Here is a 20,213-nt window from a genome sequence, read left to right as displayed (position 1 = left end):
GCACTATCAACAATAGCCAAAGTATGGAAAGAGCGCAAATGTCCATTGATGGATGAATGGATAAAGAAGATGTGGTATATATATACAATGGAGTATTACTCGGCAATCAAAAAGAATGAAATCTTGCCATTTGCAACAACATGGATGGAACTTGAGGGTGTTATGCTAAGTGAAATTAGTCAGTCAGAGAAAGACAAAAATCATATGACTTCACTCATATGAGAACTTTAAGAGACAAAACAGATGAACATAAGGGAAGGGAAACAAAAATAATATAAAAACAGGGAGGGGGACAAAACAGAAGAGACTCATAAATATGGAGAACAAACTGAGGCTTGCTGGAGGGGTTGTGGGAGGGGGGATAGGCTAAATGGGTAAAGGGCATTAAGGAATCTACTCCTGAAATCATTGTTTCATTATATGCTAACTCATTTGGATGTAAACTTTAAAAAATAAAAAATAAAATTAAAAAATAAAAAAAATTTTTTAAGAAATATTTTAACATAAAGTGCAAAAGAATAGCTAAAAGAGTTATTAGAGTATGTATAATTTCATTTTTTTTTATTTTTTTTAACGTTTATTTATTTTTGAGACAGAGAGAGACAGAGCATGAACAGGGGAGGGGCAGAGAGAGAGGGAGACACAGAATCTGAAACAGGCCCCAGGCTCTGAGCTGTCAGCACAGAGCCCGATGTGGGGCTCAAACTCACGGACCGTGAGATCATGACCTGAGCCGAAGTCAGACGCTTAACCGACCAAGCCACCCAGGCGCCCCTATAATTTCATTTTTGTAAAAAAAAAATACAGAGCAAAAAAATTAGGTTAATATTCAAGAGGAAGATAACAGTAATTATCTCTGGGTGGTAGAACTACATTGCCTTTATTTTCCTTACTGTTTATGTTTTCCAATTTTCTATGGTGAACATGTTCTATATAATAATACAGAGAAAGGTGCTGCAAAAAATGATGAAATATTTACACTAGCCACCTTGAGTTTGAGTTAAATGTCACTCTGGCTCATGGCTCAGAGCTGTGTTCTAATCCAATGGATGGAACCACATTCTGACATCAAAATCTTCATATGAACCAACATGCTAGGAAATAATGCCTTACATTAAGATATACAATAGTGCCAGGGTGCCTGGTGGCTCAGTCGGTTAGGCATCTGACTCTTGATTCCAGCTTAGGTCATGATCTCATGGTTGGTGGGTTTGAGCCCTGCATCAGGCTCTGCACTGACAGTGTGAGCCTGCCTGGGATTCTGTCTCCCTCTCTCTCTGCCTCTCCCCTGCTCACTCGCACTTGCTTGCGCTCTCTCTCAAAATAAATAAACATAAATAAAATAAGTAAGTAAGTAAGTAAAATAGTGCCTTAGAGATACCATTTCTTAGTCCTCTGTTCTTGTAACACTTCAGCAAGTAGGAATTCTGTTTAATTAAGGGAGAAAGGCACTGTGGTCACATCTAGAACTGAATGAATTTATTTATACTTCCAAATGAAATATTTTGTGTGTTATCAGTAATTCCTCCCAGCTTTCTCATAACTCTGTCTTTGGAATCCATTTACTTTCATATGTATAATAATACACTTCATTTTATATATATATATATATATATATATATATATATATATATACACACATACATACATATACACACACATTTCATTATATATATACATATTTCATCACACACCACATTTCACAATAACTGGCCTACAACTTGCTACAGCTCTACATCTGTCAGGGGAAGGATAAGACATTTTTTTTTCTAAGTTGTTAACAAGCAGAGTTCGCCAGACATAAGGACATAACCAAGTCCAACCTATGTAGCACACTGAAACACTGCTATTAGTAAATGTTGAAATGCCAAATATCCCACCAAAAGTATACTAATGAAAAAAAAAACAGGGTGGGGTGGGAGATAAAGTGAGAGAGTTGGGGGGCGGTAGGCAGCAGAATTAGGATTTCAAAAATTCCACTAAGACTTTAATCTCAAATTAAGAATTTGGCCTCAGGGAATCTGTGCCACAGAGAGACTCAGGGAATGTCTTGTCCAACAGCTTTACTTACAGAAGAAACTGTGATTTCAGAGACTGGGTGAATAGTCTACCCTGAGGTCTCAAACAACTGAGTGGCAGAAAAGGGCCTGTATCCCCAAACCAGGTCCAGTGGCCTTCCCACTGGGCCTTAATTACTTTTCTCCCTTTAAAACTACTCTTCTAATTACCCTACTTTTAATTTTCTTTGGAAGCAAAGAAAAAAAATGTAACAATTAACAAGATTGAGCCAAGGAACAGAAACTTCCCTGAGGTAAGATTCTCCCACCTCTCTCTGTCTCCATGGAAATCACCTCCTGTTCCTCAGCTTCCTCTGCTCACAGTTGGCAAAATGGCAGAGCATCAGAGAGGAAGTGGTAGACTGGGCATACAGAGATTTAAAAAAAAAAAAAGACGCCTGGACGATATCCAGAGGCTTCAGAGTCGTTACTTAGCTATAAAATTGGGGTATACTGCTAATGCCACACTGCTACCCACACCGAACCTTAGGTGGATGGTAGGATGGTCTGGAAGCTGAGCCACACAGTCCATTCTTCAAACAAGCTTCTGGGAATAGCTGTACTTCTTTGAATCTCTCTCTCCCCTGGCACATGGCAACTAACCTTCTTCATCAAAAGCAAAAATATTCTCGGACATCCAAATAGCCTGATTTTCCTGGCACAAATGCACCTCCATTTTGGGAAGATCCAGAATGATTGCATATAACTGATAGCTGAAGATTAAAGTGGACTTCCTGGCACAGCAGTGAAAAGAAATTGATGGAACAGCTAAGGGTACTCTTCCCAAAATGTAGCATGTGTAATTTATTTTTATGCAATTCATTTCCTACCTTGTAGCTACTATCTGGAGGAAAGAAAGCAGTTCTAGTAGAGGAAACAGATGATTTCATTTGGCAAAGTAATAACGTCTGGGGAAATGTGAGAAAATTCAGTGGCAAATTTCAGCCAAGTGTTTGAGCTTAAAAGTATTGGTGGCCAAAGATCACCCTTCTCTATAGCTTGCTCACAAAGGGACTCTCCTGTCAGTATAAAGGGATCACTGCCCAGCAATTTAATTCAATTTTCACAATGGGAGTGTAGTACCTAAAGGCTTTCTGTACCTGGCAGTTAAGGTCTTCAAACCCTAACACTTACATATGCAGCAATGTTATGGCACCCAGGATGAGAACACACGTATTCACTGTGAACAACATTTAGCAATTGCACTAATCCATTGTAGAGTACAAGGGAGCTGAGAGTTGCAAATTAGATAATATGTTTGATAGGTGTTGTTATGTATGTGGATTAAGCGACACAATGCAAACATCATGAGAAGGGTTAATTTTGAAAAAGTGTCAGCCATCCATAAAGCTTTGTTCCGATGAAAACGTATTGTGCTTGTTCAGTATCTTTTCAACATCAGTGCCCAAAGCAAGCATCTGCTGTTGTGCAGAGGCCTTAACCGTTGGTAGCACCATTTTAAAAAATTAAGGGTTTCTTTTTTTTTTTTAATTTTTTTTTTAACATTTATTTATTTTTGAGACAGAGAGACAGAATGAACGGGGGAGGGTCAGAGAGAGAGGGCTACACAGAATCCACAACAGGCTCCCGGCTCTGAGCTGTCAGCACCGAGCCCAATGCGGGGCTTGAACTCACAGACCGCGAGATCATGACCTGAGCTGAGGTCGGACGCTTAACCGACTGAGCCACCCAGGCGCCCCAAAAATTAAGGGTTTCAAAGTGAAAACAAATTTTGCAAGTTTCTCCCTTCCCCTACTCCACATAGCTGAACCACTCCTGCTCCTAGCAACTCCAACTAGCCGAAAGGCATAAACGTCTCCTCGCCATTCTAGAAGAGAACTGTTCAGATGCCAGCCCAGACCCTGCGGAGTTCAGTGCTGAGAGCCTACAGAAGGTATCAGGCAGGAAGACTGTGCTTCATAAACAGCATGTTTTACTGGACCTTTTTTCTTTAGGGTTAACATTTTTGTGTTATCTAGTCATTTAGAAGTAATAGAGCTCTTTAGACTTTTACAACACTCAGCCATTTGCAGTGCATTGTAGGAAACGGCATTTCATTATTTATCATAAATTACTCAGAGATGCTCATGATGAAAGATGAGCACCAGTGTGGTACCACAGAAGGTCACTCAGAAGCTTACAAAACCAAGTGAAGGGGAAACACAGATTTGATACTGACTTTGTTAAGATCCCATCTACAGCTATGCTGCTTTCCTTTCAAAGATATCTTCTGATCAAATACACAAAGACCCAAACAAATAACTGCAAAAGGCACCTTTATCTAAGTCAAAAAAAAAAAGAAAAAAGATAAACTGAAAGTAAGGCAAGTAAATAACACTAGTATATGTCAGCTGGTTTCTTATAAAGGTTGACATCAGTGAAAATTATCTGATCAGTGAAAAACAGAGAAGGAGAGACGATGTGGGCTATTAATACTGATGTAACATTCATGCTTACAATGGTGTTATAGCCCCTCTATCTGGTAACAATGAACAACCAAGTAAGCTGGCAAGAGTGATGAATGTGATTCTCATCTGAAGGTTCTTTATACTAAACAAAGGCGGGCAGCACAATAATTTTAGCTGTTGGATACGTAGAAGAAGAGATGTAGTTCTTGTCTAGGACAGGGGCTCCGCCAGGCCAAGGGAGAGCCTCATCTTACACAGAGCCATCCTCAGAACCATCTCGAAGCAGCAGTGCCTCCCCTCCCTCTTTCCCCACCGTGTGATGAGATCAACAGTGCCATTGCCTTTTAATTGCCATGGGATGTCAGCATTCAATCCAAAAAGGTGTTGACAGTAGCTTCTGGAAGAGGACCTCACAGGGGTGATGCGGCGATCAATTCATAAAGTACTTTTTGCCTCTGAAAATTCTCAAGGCAGCCACTTTTTAAGTAAAATCAAGAGTTTCTGCTGGCTATTCTTGTATCTTGCCAATTTTTAGATATTCGAAAGCTACTATTTTGAGGTTAAATCTGTGTTGATATAACTATGCAAAAAAAAAAACTAAACATTTTTAAATACACCCATTCTTTTCCTCCTTGCAGCACTCTGAAGAGGTGCTGGAAGGAAGTCACTACTTAAATATATTCAGCACAAATCACAGACCATATCTTTAAATGCTTTGGGACAAATTAGCCTTGGAGAACCTTCACAACTTGCTGCTTGCTTCTCCCTCCAAGTCATCCTGGAGACCTTGCATCTTCTGAAAATATCAGATATTGTGCCACTTGCTTGCACCAACCCTGACTGTTGTTTCCCATAGCAGCCTAGCCATGTCCTCTCAAACCCTCCCTCCTTAATCAGGCCTTGTCCTAAGGAAAAGATGATGCTGCCTCACTAATTCCAAGACAGACCCTCTCTGCCCATCAGGCCAGACCCCTCACTGGCTTCCACACAAAGGGGTGCATGCACACTTCTAACTTTGTTAATTCCCCCTTGGCCCCATTTCTCCACTTCTCTGCCTAAACAAATTCTCCACTGAAATCACTTATGTCTGCTTTCATCACTACTTCCTGAAATGGCCTAATACACTTTTTCAGTCGGAATCATACACTTTGGCACTTGACCATTCTCTGGTACATCTGTTCTGGTCTTCCCAACAAAACCATAAATGTAGACAATGAATTATCTTTCTTATGGATCGTGCACTCGAATGCTGCAGAACTGTGATACAATCACTATTAGGATACAAGTATGGTTCTACTTGTAAGTAAAGCGTGAGATGTATGTAAGATGCGTGTAAGATGTGTAAGATGTGTGAAACGTGTGGTAGCTCATGCTGCATCAGAAACACTCCTGATATGGGTGAAAGAAAATCTTATTTAGTATAAACACAAGTGGGGCGCCTGCGTGGCTCAGTCGGTTAAGCATCGACTTTGGCTCAGGTCATGATCTCACGGTTTTTGAGTTCGAGCCCCACGTCGGGCTCTGTGCTGACAGCTCGGAGCCTGGAGCTTGCTTCAGATTCTGTATCTCTGTCTCTCTCTGCCCCTCCCCCACTTGTGCTCTGTCTATCAAAAATAGATAAAATGTAAAAAAATAAAAATAAAAAAAAACACAAGTACCCACTCAGAAAGCCTTAAATTGAAAAAGAATGTGGGTATCTTGCATGGAGTCTCACTAAGCCAGGATCCTGAGAACAAAAGGAAGCTGCTAAAGCCAGAAAGACCCTCTTTGCACCTGTTAGACTGTGTGGCATGAACAACAAACACAGCATTATGATCCACTGGAAAAATCCACACACGCAGACCACCACCCTGGTAGCATGAACTGAACTCCAAAGGAATGATCTGAAAGATTTCTCTTCTATTTTTAAGTTTGTATTGATATATAAAGGTTGATGAATTTTGACCAATAGAACTCACCCATGTAATTAACACCCAGATCAAGAAGCAGATAATTATCTTAAAGCCTCATATCATGGGTCTCTCCATTCACTACCTGCCACTTCCCCAAGAGACTTACTACCTTGACCTCTAACATTCAACATTATATTAACAGAGTCCTACTTTTGTTCTCTTTCCGTTCACCAATGTATTTGTGAGCTAGCCTAAAAGATTTTGAGCACAATTCGTCACCAAAGATTTATGTTCTCTACAAGTCACTACTGTCCATCGGCCTATGGAATTTATCTATCTGTAGTGGAACCACCTAACATTAGTAGAATAAGTATCTTATGATTCTGTGAGAGGTGTACAGCATCTAGAAAATATGTGAACTGGTCATCCCACCTGTTCTCATTTGACCTCAGCCTTCCTTCTAAGACCAACCACTTCAAACTAGCCTTTGTATTCTGCTTTCATGTGATACTTAAAATAGACCAGATAATCGGTCTATACATATACACAACTGATTGACTTCTACTGCCTATGTCCATCCCCAGATACACTACCAAAGACTGCCCAACATCTGCAGGCTGCAAGAGCCATTAAGTAACTCATTAAACCTCCATCTTCTTCATACTTATAAGGTCAAGGTTAATAATCAAAAGCTCAAGGTAAGATACTCTGCCTTCAATAAGGCATTATTTCCCATGAGCAAATGAAATGCATTTATATGTCTATGCATGTGCATTTCACAGCAGGAATGCAACTCAGCCAACACTTTAATGCTGACACCACCAACCAAGATACAAATACTTGGACTGAAAAGAAAACAAAAACTTCACCAAGACCAATAATTGAACTGATTCATGGAACATATTCTCTACTTTTCCAAAAGTTTAATAACTTCTAACCAGAGAGAGAATTCGTGACCGTTAAATAAGACAGAAAATACAGCAAAATACAATGGAATTAAGCAGCATTCCCATTCCACAATCCAGAAATCACCACCATTAACAATGTGGTATACTTCCTTTGAATATAGTTACTGTATACATTAAACCCATCTATTAACCTGCATAGCTTAATATAATTGGAACTTTATATAATTTTCTATCCAAAGTTTTAGACAATTTATACTAAACACTTTATATTTTAAATTATTAAAAATACAATTTAATAGTTTTGTGAATCTATCACATGGCCAAAGTAAAATTTACTTTATTTATAATTTATTTCATTTTAACCTAAACCATATAAATTTACATTCACTTGCCAAATATTTGGCTACAGAATTTAAGGCTTTTCACTAAATTTCTGTTACCTTTCTTATGAAAAACCACACCCAACTTACACACTGCAATGTTTCCATTTGAGTTTATTTATTATGGAATGAGAACATAAAGCCACATGTGAAACAATCCAAGTGCAGATTTCTCATGGATATGTAAGTATATGCTACCTTAAACTTGCCCACAACTTCTCCAACAAGCATTGTTTTTAAAGTGACTTATCTAAGGAGTATATCCAAAGTAAACAACTTAGTTCTCACAGAAACCACAATTAATTCATGGGTTTGCATCCTGTTGGAATATATTAGCTCATTACAGTAACAAGAACAAGCATAAATAGATTTAGATACAACTACGACTTGGTAAACACACCTCTCATTTGGTGAAGGCTGACACCCAATGAACTGGGGCTATTCAACATGAAAGGGGCATTGGTGAGTTTTTCAATCCAGAAATAGAATCCCATACAGAAAAGTCAGTTAAATAGAATTCAGTCAAGATAGTGTATAATGTAAACATTTCTGCACTCCATTTTTACTTTTTCATTCCTGGAGTCTAGATGTTGCCATCATGCCAAAAAATCTTTTGTTTATCAATTTGGAAAAGCAATCTCACTTCCCCTCTTCTTGATGAGTACAGCTGTCATTCTCAGTCTACATGATTCATTCATAGTCTGATGGGGATTTTGACAAGGCAGGTTCCCTCACATTACAGTATTCCTATCCTTCAGCATGACTATTCAAAGACTGTAATAAACCAATCTTGGGATTTGACCAAGTCCTGTTTTCTTTTCGTAAGTTTGCAGAAATAGAAATCCCAATCATCTTTCACTTTAACCAACAGAATGGTTCTTTTCCTTAGAGATCCTTGCTAGACAGAAATGTCAAAGAAGTAAGCAGTGACTGGAGTCCAGCATGGGGTGTTCCTCGCAGACTATCAGAGTCTCACCAATGTTACTCTTCTTTGGAGTACTGGCTAAAAAGTCAAGGGTGGGTACCCTGGAGTATAGTTCCAAGAGGGAATACAGATGCTCTGCAGGAGACACTACATGGTACAACACCTGATATTTATCTGTTAGGGTTGGTAGTTCAGTCTGTAGGACTGCAAGGCTATGAATCCAAATGTTCCCTGATACATTTCCATTGGTCAGTCTCAGCATATGATGCAGTAACTACCATAATCAAGAGCAAGTTTGGAATGGTCAGAGAAGACTATTTTGGCTGGATATTAGGAAGCAGAGAAATAAAGTCTGTAGCTGTTCTTTATCATTGGTCTACTGAATCACCAACAAGCAGCCACAGGGCAAAAGAGAAGATCGAGGAATACAAGTTTAGAGAACACATTCTTTAGCTTTTGTTGAAACATCCCCTAAATTTCTCCTTGGACTGAAAACCAGGACAATTTCTCTGGTTTAAAAGGCTCCCTTTGGGACACCTGGGTGGCTCAGTTGGTTGAGCGTCTGACTTCCACTCAGGTCAGGATCTCACGGTTCATGAGTTGGAGCCCTGCATCCGGCTCTCTGCTGTCAGCTCAGAGCCCCTTCAGATCCTCTGTCCCTCTCTCTGCCCCCTCCCCATTCATGCTCTCTCTCAAAGATGAATAAACATTAAAAAAAAAAAAAGTTCCCCTTTACTACAGCAAAAAAAAAAAACAAAAAAACAAAAAAACAACAACAACAAAAAAAACAGATATAGAGCAAATATGTCATTTGTGGAGTTTACGAAGCCAAATGCCACTGTCCCTGAGCTAAGGGCTTGAAAGAAGCCATGTACACAGACATGGACACATTCTTACTAATGGATTAGGATTTGGGGTAGGGAGAGATTACCTGTAAAAGAATATCATTCGGTCTTCCTGATCCTTCAAACTATGCCACTTAGCAGGTCCTTTGCAAATTAACAGAACCACTCCAGGCCAGGTTCAAGTACCTGCATGAGTGAGATAATCATACCTAGGCCACTGGCCGAGATGATTGTCTTTGTGTCCTTGATTCAATCAATAAATAAGACAATAAATAGGGCAATAAATAAATATGTAAAGTGCTTGCTTTCCTGGCACACAGTAAAATTCCACAAATAGCAACTCTCATTGTTATTTGCTGAATTCTCAAGCCCATTCCAAGACTGAGCTTCTGTGAAGAATTCTTCTGCACTTCTACAAGCAAAAATCATGGCATGGAAACCAACAGAGCCTGATCCTAAAACGATGATAAGACTGGGATTTTTCTCTTAGTAAAGTTCTAACTCACTGGCAATTCACAGGAAGATCATGACTACGATCACATGTAGTCATGGGATGTGTATCATAAGAGGCAGGCTAATATGTTCAGGAATTCTTATCAAACATTTAGCATAAAAATTCTATTAACTCTGGCTCTAATGTACTCATGCTAAAATAGCTGCACACATTCAGATGATCTTATTTATTTTCCTAATGCTCTTTTAGCCTACATTGTATCCATGATACGCACTATCACTTCTAAGAAGAGAAAATCTTATCACTGGAAGCTGCTAAACTTCTATTATTAAACTTAATTCTCAATTCAGTTTGCAGGCTTGTTTCTGACTCGTCTCTTTTTATGCCTGGGAATGGCAAAACCTATGATTTACTTACACGCACCAACCTGTCTTGAAAAATAAAAGCTTGTAACAAAAAAGTAAACTTTGAAATATAATTGAGGATTACGTTTCCAACAAACACAGGACCAGATGTTTTCAAAATGCTAACAGTAAAGTTCCCCAAAGTGCAAAGGTATACATCTAAAAGAGCTCTTTGATGGATCCGAGCAACCTATCAATCCTCTGGGGCTTAATTCACAGTAACTTCTAAGAAAAGAGGGGAACTGAATGCAATGCAGAGATCGCCTGTTTTTATTGAAGTTCTCTCCAAACTCCAAAGACTCAATGACAACAAGACAGTGTGGGAATGGAAACAAAGAGAGGCATAGGACATTTTTTCTTTCATCAAGAAACCTAAAGATTTCTGTAAATTTCAGGTTTCCAGATAACCCAACAATCTCACTCATATCCCACCCCCCCAAACTTCAGTTCCTCTCTTTGATAAATGCATGTCCAAAATAAGCGTTTAAAAAAAGCACACCAAGCAAAGGGTGAGAAATGGTGGGCTCCAGTTTGTGGAATAGACAAATTTCCAAGGTGATTTGAGGTAGATTTCCACACCATATTCTACTGTGTGTGCCAGGGTATCCGAGAGGAATACAGAAAGATCCAAGGGCATACAAGAACAATAATCTCTCATTGTGATAAAATATCCCTCAAGCTAGGTAGCAAACTAGCTCCGATATCTCAACTGAATTCAACAGCCTGATGTGTTCTTGGAGGAAAATACCCAGTCTATCCACTTACCATTTCTCTGGACATATAAACAGTAGAGCGTTTTGCAGCTTACATACCCTTTTACAAGTGGTATACGAGGCAGGTAATTATCATGACCCTCATTATCCCAGTAAAGGAAGTTAAGGTTCAGAGAACAATGGTTCTTTGAGGTTGCAGACTTATCACTAGATTTAAGGCTATGGGTTTTGCTTTTGTTTTTGTTTTGTTAATGCAAATCTTTGTCACCGTCACAAAAATCTCGAAAAGTAGTCACTTTCTTAACCTAGCTCCGCTTAGCCAGCTGTCACCACCCGTCCAGCGAGATGAACCCTGCTGGGCCCTCCTGTCTGGTTGAAAAGGCCACCAGGGAAGCTCCAAGAAGCACACACACCTCTGTGACCAACTTTTGGGGCAGCCGGGGCAACAAACCTGTTTATGCCAGTTGCTCTTACTGTAATTATGCGATTGACTTAAATTTGTTGGAAGCCACTGACATATGATTGTGGAAATGAAACAGAACTCTAGTTTCTATTGAAACATAGTTGAATGCTTTGTAGAAACTCCAAATGGTGAGTTGTTTACAAAAAAATAAAATAAAATAAAAGTTATTTGAATTGCATGGGCAAGAAGACTAGAAAAGATACCCAGGGCAAGGAAAATATAGTATAATGCCCATACACAATCTGGTTCAGATTCCTCCACCAGTGTCTTCAAAGAAGAAAGAGGTAATTAGAGGTACAGTTTATGAAAAAAGAAAAGAAAAGCAAGGAAAAGAAACAGATGCTAAAGCTCAAACTTATCGACACATCTTCAAGAAAAAGCTCTGCCCCTAGATCAACATATGTGAGAAAGCTTTATTCTAACTCTCTGCTTCTTAAACTATTACTTTTCTAGACTTCTTAAATTAACCAATTAACTACCAGCATTGCGGTGCCCCAAACTGATGTTCAATAAATAACATGATGTTATCATGTTCAACTGTACCATTGTTTTGTGGAATCACACAACAAGCGATTCCACATACAAGTCAAAATTTGTATGATTTGTATACCAATTTTTGTATACCAATAAATGGCCATGAGGCTTCAGCCGAGTTTTTGGAATCCTTAAAATTTTTTCTACATTTAAAAAATAAAGCACAAAGGGCGCCTGGGTGGCTCAGTCGGTTGAGCATCTGACTTGGGCTCAGGTATTGATCTCACAGTTTGTGAGTTCAAGCCCTGCACTGGGTTCTGTGATGACACTTCAGAGTCTATTTGGGATTCTCTCTCCTTCTCTTGCTTTCTCATTCTCTCTGCCCATCCCCCACTCACACTCTCTCAAAATAAACTATAAATAAATAACGCACCAAGACAGTTTACTAACTCAACTGCATAAATGAGTAGACTTCTTTTCTTAACTTTCTACATCAACTTAATCTAAGATCATCTTACCTGGAAGGCTGACTTCTATAACAACTTGAAATGACCCGGGGATATTAAGAATACCAAAGAAAAATTTTAAAGACTACTGTTTATACTATAATCTAAGAAATAAAGGGATTAAAAAAAAATCGGAAGTCTGTAAGGAATCTTCAAAAGAGCCATTATTCAACAGGAATAAGAGAAGTCCTAATGAAACAGTGGCAAAGATGGAAAATCAAAGAATCTATCCTAAAACTTCCATTAATAATTACACAAATACAAAACACCTACTTTGGTAGGTTTTCATCCAGATATAACAAGACTTTAAACAAGGGTATTCCCTGGCCCTTTCAATATGTATATGGTTCTGGAGGAAATGCTTTTCTGAGTATAGACAAGAAAAACTTCTGGGATCTCAAAATGTCTCAGAGGTATTTGTCAACCCAGTATGGCTCTGCCTCACCCAACACAAAAGTCTAATGATAAAAACAGACTCAAAGGGAGAAAAATGAATTTCCATTCTATTTACAAGCAATTCAAATGCCTTTTACAGACTTAGATTTATGGCTCTTCCCTTGTTCTTATATATTTCAGGGCCAACTTTCATGTTCCATTTTCAACATCCCAGATAGAATATCAAGATATGCTTGGCACTGGATACCAGAGGCTATGAGGAAAGAATTTCTACAAAAGAAGCAAGTTGAAAATCTGCCTCCTTCTCATTGTGGTGTGGAGAGGAGGAAGAGCTGGGGGAAGTATTCCCAAGGGAAGAGAGGTCCTGTTCATCTGCACGCTGGACCTCCCAGGACGGCACTGTGTTCACACTCTGCCCCAGTACTCTTGCTTCTGGCCCAGCTTGGATTTAGAAAGTTGGTTTCTTTAGTAACAGAGAGAAGTCCCCACAAACCAGCTTCTATCGTTTATCTGCTGAGGTTTTTCCCTTTCCGATGAGTTTGTGGTTCAACACCGTGTTCAAAAAAGGCTATCCAGGAAACAGAGCACAAATACAAAAGGTGGCTGGATTCACCCATCAACCCTGCAAAAGGTACTTTCAATTAGTAACAGCATTCCCAACCCCTTATCTCAGTCATGGGGAACTGAGAGGAAGGCTTAAACCACCCTGTCTTAAGGCCAAACTAAAAATGGCTCTAGAAAGAGCTTTGCCAGTTCTATGCCCACACCTGCCCCTGCCCTGTGTTTCTTGTGTGTGTGAGGATGATGAAGCACAACATAAGTTGTCCAAAGGGCAAAACATACAGTGTAACTGATTAAAGCAGAAAAGTCTCATAATCTTATATTAAGGCCAACGAAATCAAAGCATACTCAGGTTGCAGCACGTGCTCCTAAAAAAGTTCTCAATTGGATTTCATAAGAAATACTGACCTCGAGCTCCTAATCCTCTCACAATGGCTACTGCACATGACTGGGGCCCACACCTGCTCTGTTGGGAGTTCCTCTGAAGGATTCAATTCATGTGTACAAAAGACAATACGTAGGAGTAACTTCATTTAAACAAATTATACCTAAGGCTGCTATAAAACAACTAAGAGTACTCTTACTGAAAGACTAAATGTTTCTAAAAGAACAGACAGGAAGATACTCTGTTATCAATGGCAGTCTTCAAAATTACAACAGGTATGATTAGGTAAAGTTTTACTTAAATAGACTTGGTTATATTAAAATTACCCACATAGCATGTTGACACATCAAGGATACATTTTACATTTATCTCTTCACTAACTACACTATTTGAGATTCGTGATCTTACTTACTGTAAATACTATACACCTTCCAAACAGGACCCAAAAACTACCCAATTAAAAGTGGTTCTTTGTATTTGAATTTAGCCAATGACTCTGGACTTTTAACTGTGAAAACAGTGCTTCCTGCTGAGTAAAATAACAATCCAGACTTGTATCGACAACATTCTACATATAAGTTTCAAGTCTAAAAATAGAATTCAATGTGCTGTTAAAAGGCTGTTTGTACACTAGTCAAAATCACTGTTCTACTGTCTGTAGTAAATCTCCTTTCAGCTTGAAAAATCTGTGAACTAATCAAAACTTTCGGAGGTAAAATGCTTCAAGGATGTTCTGATGAAATAATCTAGTGGCAACACATTTACACATTTAAAATATTTGTTTCTAAAACATCTGAACCTAAAGCAAATTCCGGACAACCAACCGGGAACCCAAGTGACCCCAGTAACACTGAACAAAGTTTTGGTCCAGCTCATGTCTAAAGGTTGGAGGGGAACAAGAGACTAGTCAACTTCAAGCCCTTCCTCTCCCTCTGTGTTTTAAGTACAATCTTTCTTCATCTTTGATCCTACAGAAAATTAGAGTCTTCTAAACTGAGCCTGCCCCATAACAAAAACAGCTTTTGTTTTGCCTACTACCCATCAGCAAATGTGTTGATTCTAAAGTGAACCAGGCTTTTTTCCTCCAAAGATCTGTGTTGCCTTTACAGACAGAATCCTACTGAGTGACCTAACAGGAACACAGAGACATTCATTCTGTAAGCCCTGAGATGTTCAATTCAAGAGCAAGGACCCTGGCCATTAAAGAATTTGTGACTTAGTCTTGAAAAACCAGAGCCCTGTCCTTAGCTGTCCTCAGGTGCTACAACACAATTCATGACTTTCACTAAAACAAGAGGAAAAAGCAGGGAGGGAGGGAGGGAGGGAGGGAGGGAGGGAGGGAGGGAGAGAGGGAAGGAAGGAAGGAAGGAAGGAAGGAAGGAAGGAAGGAAGGAAGGAAGGAAGGAAAAAAACCCCAAAAATCTACTGAAGTCTAAAGGCAGGAAAGTAGGAAAAAGGGGAATTTCTCTCCTGGGAACTTTAGTAACATAATCAAAACAAATGAAAAATAAAATGCAAGATATTCAGGCCATTCTTCAGCCCACAGTAGCAGTGCTAATAATCCCTCAAAAAATCCTTATATCCTTTTGTTAATCATCTTACAATCTTGGACCAAAAATAAAAAAAAATAAACTGTCCTTTTCTTTAAATTACCATAAAAACCTATCTAGTTAAATTCATCCTTAACAGAAACAACATAATCTTTCTTTCATTAAAATTTCCCTTGTTGATATATGCAAACCAGGTCAGTTTCTATTGGATTTGCATACTTGTGTTTTATCCCTTAATTCAACTCCTTACTGAAGGTTTAAAAAGAGCCAAGAGCTGGACCTCAGATACACATAAAACAAACACTGCTTATATGTCTAAGCGAACACTGACACCATTTACAGATTCTCCACCCCCTCCCTTTTCCTTGGGGCTGAGAGCCTTGTCAATAATCATTACTTATTAAACAGGCTGCCATTCCCTTCTACAAAATGTAGAAAAGGAGCATGGAGGGGTAGAAATAATTACCTTGGCCTTTTCTTTAAAGACCTCCGGAATGGGATGCAAGGAAATCAATTGAGGAAGAACATGAAATATCCCCTCCCCCCCAGGTGCAAAACTCCCCCCCTCCACCGGCACACCACATACACACACACATCCACAGTTGGGAAGTACACCCACACTCCATTATCCGTACCAACTGCACCAAAAGATAAAAATCCGAGGTCTTCCGGATAGACACGTATATATTTTCAAACCAATGAGTATGTTCACACATACACTTGCACATCCTTTATGCTCCACAAAACTCAAGCTAGATTTCCTGAGAGAAGCCTCTAAACACCTCCTTGGAAAACATGCTCTCAAAAATGATTGCTTCAGCCAAAGGAGAGGGAAGCAGCAGGTTACCGGTTTGACTGCCATTCTGGTTTGTGGCAGATCCCCTCCTTCCCCTCTTCTCCCTGACTCCCAATTTATCTTTAGCTTATTTTTTCCCCCAGAGTAGGGATATTAAGGAATTTTTCTCTTGGACCTTATCCACAAACACACTAAATCCTTTCTGTAAAAGTTTCAAGTGTTAAATAACACCCAGGGTGAGAGCACAGTTCAGGAAAATGAACTTCCAGATGACTGAAAGCATCCCAGGTATTTCTACTGAAGAGAAAATGATGAGCCCTCTTCCTTTCCTCTCCAGATGTTATAGCTCAAAACAGAAATATGATGGAAAGAGAGTATAGCCAGGCAGTTTTTGAAGAACGGGCTTGCACAGAACTTGAACTGGCAGGCTGGGGGTTTGTCCTAAATAACCTTCACAGGTTGCAAACTGTTTCCCATATCCTAATCAACAGTCAGATTGAAAAGCTTTCTAAAATTTCCTTAGAATAAGAGCAAGGTGGGGGGTGGGGTGGGAGGTCAATTAGTCACACAAAACATTTGAAAAGATACAGAGAAGAGATACACCATCCATACGAATAAATAGAGATCTATCACTCTTGAGGTAAACTGGCCAGTATGGGCAGCAATCGCCCTGTGGTTGAAGATGCCACATTCACAGAGTGACCGGTTTCAAAAGGGCTGGACGTTCTCCCCTGGAGTGCAGAGAACTATCCCATTCCTTATATTTTTCTGGCACAGAGGGAGGGGAGATGAGGTTCACACCCCACCTTTGGGAAACGAACAAAAGCAAATGCTTCACAGCGCTGAAAAAACTCCTCCTCCGTCAGGACCCTAGAGGCTGTAGCTCCGCAGGGCTCCCTTCCCATTTCCCCCTACTTAACTCACTCTGGGAGGCCAAAGAATCAATCTCAACACCTTGCAATGGCCATGGGCAGAGTGGGATCGGTTTAGCCCTCCGCCATGGATCGCCTCCTTTCCCTACCTCCCCCAATGGCTTCTAATTAACCCTTCCTGGTCCCTGCCCGGGTCAGGGCGGCTAGTAGTCCTACAGGTTCGTTCTATCGACGTTTCCATCAAATATCACACCCCCCCCCATCCACACACACCCACCCACCCACATGGACACAACTTCCCTTTGTGGTTTAGCGTCGGTCAATTTGCATGTGCTTTTCTTTCTCGCCTTCCTACGGGCAGGGAAAGGGCTCAGTGCTTTTGGGAAGGCCCACCCTCCCGCCCCAGCTTTCAATAGGAGCCGGATCCGGGAGCTCACCAGCAGGTCTGCAGTGAGCACAGATCGCCCTCGCGTTAACCCTTTGAAGAGATCTGTTCTCATCTGGGACCCGCTGAAGTAGGCCGGGTGGAGCTTGACAACCTCCCTTCGCTTCCTAGCGCGCCCCCCCCCCCCACCTCCACCCCCCCCCCAACACTGACCCTGAACAGACCTACACCTTTCTCCTCCCTTGTGGCCAGTGTTAACTATCTCATTCACTGCTCCAAACCTGAAATAGGATGAAGGGTGGAGGATGCTAGAAGACAGGCGGCGGGGAGCAAAGACAGCAGGAGGGCAAAACGGAAACTCAGTAGTAAATCAGAGTTCAGACCAGGTGTACACTTACGAAATTTGGGGCTGGTGCTCGTTTCTGGCGCGGTGGTGGCAGAGGAGGAGGAAGACGAGGAGGAGGAGGAGGAGGAGGAGGGGGTGGCCGCATCCTGAAAGGGAGACAGGGTCCAGGACGGAGTGGAATCATGAAGGTAGGAGGAGGTAGCGTATGCCGCAGTGGGCCAGGAGGGCATTGCCTGGGTACTGGGGGTTCCTGGCACCGGGGGTCGGGAGCCCGGCGTGCTGCTACTGAAGAAGGGGGCCGTAGTGGACAGGACCGTCGGGGGGGCCGCAGTGTTTCGTGCGGTGGTGGAGCGCGGGCTGGCCCGGATGGGCACCCGGTGTCCGGGAAAGCGAGTGGGCGCCCGCGTAATGGTCGTCAGGCGGGTGCTAATCCGGTTGGGCGTCCTGGAAGAGGCGGCGCCGCCGGCGGAGGGGGTGGCGGGGGACGCAGTGGAAGTGGTCGTGGTGGTGGTCTCCATGGCCTTGGGGAACGAGCTGGGCTTGGAGAGGAAGAAGGGGTCCTGGCCCATCCCCTTGGAGTCCACCAGGTCGGTGGGCACGTATTCCTTGACGGAGCCCACCACGATCCATTTGAGGAGCATGAGGCTGAGCCCCAGGCCGATGAAGCCGATGAACAGAGGCACCACGCACAGCCACGTCTGCTGCCGGTTCCACACGATGCAGTCGCTACAGCGTAACTCCCGGGGGGGCTCGGCCGCCCCTTCGCCGCCGCCGTCCGGGCCCCCGCCCGCCGCTGCCGCCGCCGCAGCCGCCGCGGTGCCCTCCTCGGCCGAGGCGGCGGCTGCCGAAGCGGCTCCAGGTGGCGAGGCAGCGGCCGCACCTTCACTCATCCTAGGAGCCGGTCTTCACCTTCGCCCCCCCGAGGGCCGCGCCAGAGGCATGGGGCCGCGCGGGCCGGGCGCGGGCGCGGGCTCCGGCGGCGGCGGCGGCGGCGGCGGCGGGCTCGGGCGCAGGCAGCGGCCGCGGCGGCCGCATGCAAATCGGCTCCCTGCCCCCACGCCCCTCCCCCCGAGAGGCGGGCGGCGGGCGGGGAGGAGAGGAGCGGGGGAGGGGACGCGGGCCGGGGAGGGGGCGGCGAGGAGCGCGGAAGAGGGGCGAGACGGGCCCCCGGCGCCGCCGGCCGGTCAGGGAGCGGCTGGGCGCCTCTGCAGCCCGCCAAGCGGCCTCCTGCGCGCCGGGGCCCCGCGCCTGCTGTTGCTGTTGCTGTTGCTGCCGCTGCTGCTGCTACTGCCGCCGCCGCCGCCGCCGCTGCTGCTGCTGCTGCCGCCGCTGCCCGCAGCCTGCCTGCGCCCCAGCCGCGCCGGCATCCTCGGGGCGCCGCGCCCGGCCCGCTCCCCGGGGCGCCCGCCCGCGCCGCCGCTGGGCCTCGGCCGCCTTCAGGGGCCGAGCCGGCCGGCCGCGGGAGGCCAGGCGCCGGAAAGCCGCATTCCGACACAGGGGGCCGTCCTGGCCGCCGCCGCCGCTCGCCCGGCCCGGCGCGCCGAGTTTCTCGGCGGCTGCTCCGCGAGCCCGGGCGGCAAGGTGCACCTGTTCTTCAGCCGGCCCGCAGCCAACCCTCGGCCAGCACTCTCTGGGAGAGACCAATCCGAGCGCAGCGCGGAGGGCGAGCGGCCGGGCTCGCCTCGCTCCCGCCGCCGCCCGCGGCTCCGCGCCGCCGCCCGAGAGTCAAACTCCAGCGAGCTGCGCCGTCGCCGCCGCGAGCCCGGGGCCTGGGGCGTTCGGGGCGTCCGCGGCGGGTGCTGTCGGACCCGCCGCAGAGGGAGACCCGCGCGCGAGCCGCAGAGGATTCGAAATCGGTCCCCGGCGCCGCTGCCGGGTCACGCTTGCGGAGGTGAAGCCGGAGACCGCGTCGGGGATCCCGGACGACGCGGACCTCCGGCCGGAGGTGGCTCCAGGCGAGCTCTGGCAGCCGGGCGGGTGCGGTGTGCGCCGAGCCGCCGCGGACGGGCTGGGCTTCAGGCAGAGTGGCGCCTCCCACCAACACCTAATGGTGGTTTCTTAATGTGCACGAGAGAAATAAATGATCCTAGCAACCCCCCACTTGGAAGTGTGTGGCAAAAGCACCTCCCGACCGATCGTGAGCCCGTCTCCGGAACGGATCCGATGGGGTCAGACTGACGCTGTGGGGCGAGGGAGCTGGGCCCGAGCACGTGGGAGGTTGTCTGCACTCCCCAGCCTGATGGCGGGTGCTGCTGGATGGAGAGCCACCTTTCCTCCGAGTTCGTCTGAGAGATGCTGGTGAAGCAGACGACCTTTGCGCGGTTAGACCTGGCAGATGTCTCCAAGCCGATTTAAGACAACTTACCGTAGAAAACAAAGTATTGTCTTTAAATGTAGCCGAAAGCACACGTACACACGTCACATGGCAACTGACTGTGAGAGGTAAAATTTAGAAGGATTTGGGTCGATACCCAAAATTGTGTTGCGGGTTCC

General features: G+C 43.9%; 1 protein-coding gene across 10 annotated transcripts in view; it reads right to left on the bottom strand.

The window, feature by feature from the left end:
- Positions 1-18,716, bottom strand: part of NRG3 (neuregulin 3) — a 1,063,627-nt gene extending 1,044,911 nt beyond the window's left edge. For all 10 annotated transcript variants that reach the window (XM_058696857.1, XM_058696862.1, XM_058696859.1 and 7 more), the window contains exon 1: positions 17,773-18,716. In XM_058696857.1, the coding sequence (XP_058552840.1) occupies positions 17,773-18,610 (838 nt within the window). In that variant the 5' untranslated portion in view covers positions 18,611-18,716. The remainder of the gene's footprint in view (positions 1-17,772) is intronic.
- Between the last annotated feature and the right edge of the window lie 1,497 nt (positions 18,717-20,213).

The sequence above is a fragment of the Neofelis nebulosa genome, chromosome 13, assembly GCF_028018385.1.
Source record: "Neofelis nebulosa isolate mNeoNeb1 chromosome 13, mNeoNeb1.pri, whole genome shotgun sequence".
NCBI lineage: Eukaryota > Metazoa > Chordata > Mammalia > Carnivora > Felidae > Neofelis > Neofelis nebulosa.
Note: the sequence above shows the minus strand (reverse complement) of the source record. Positions and strands in the feature narration are given on the sequence as shown.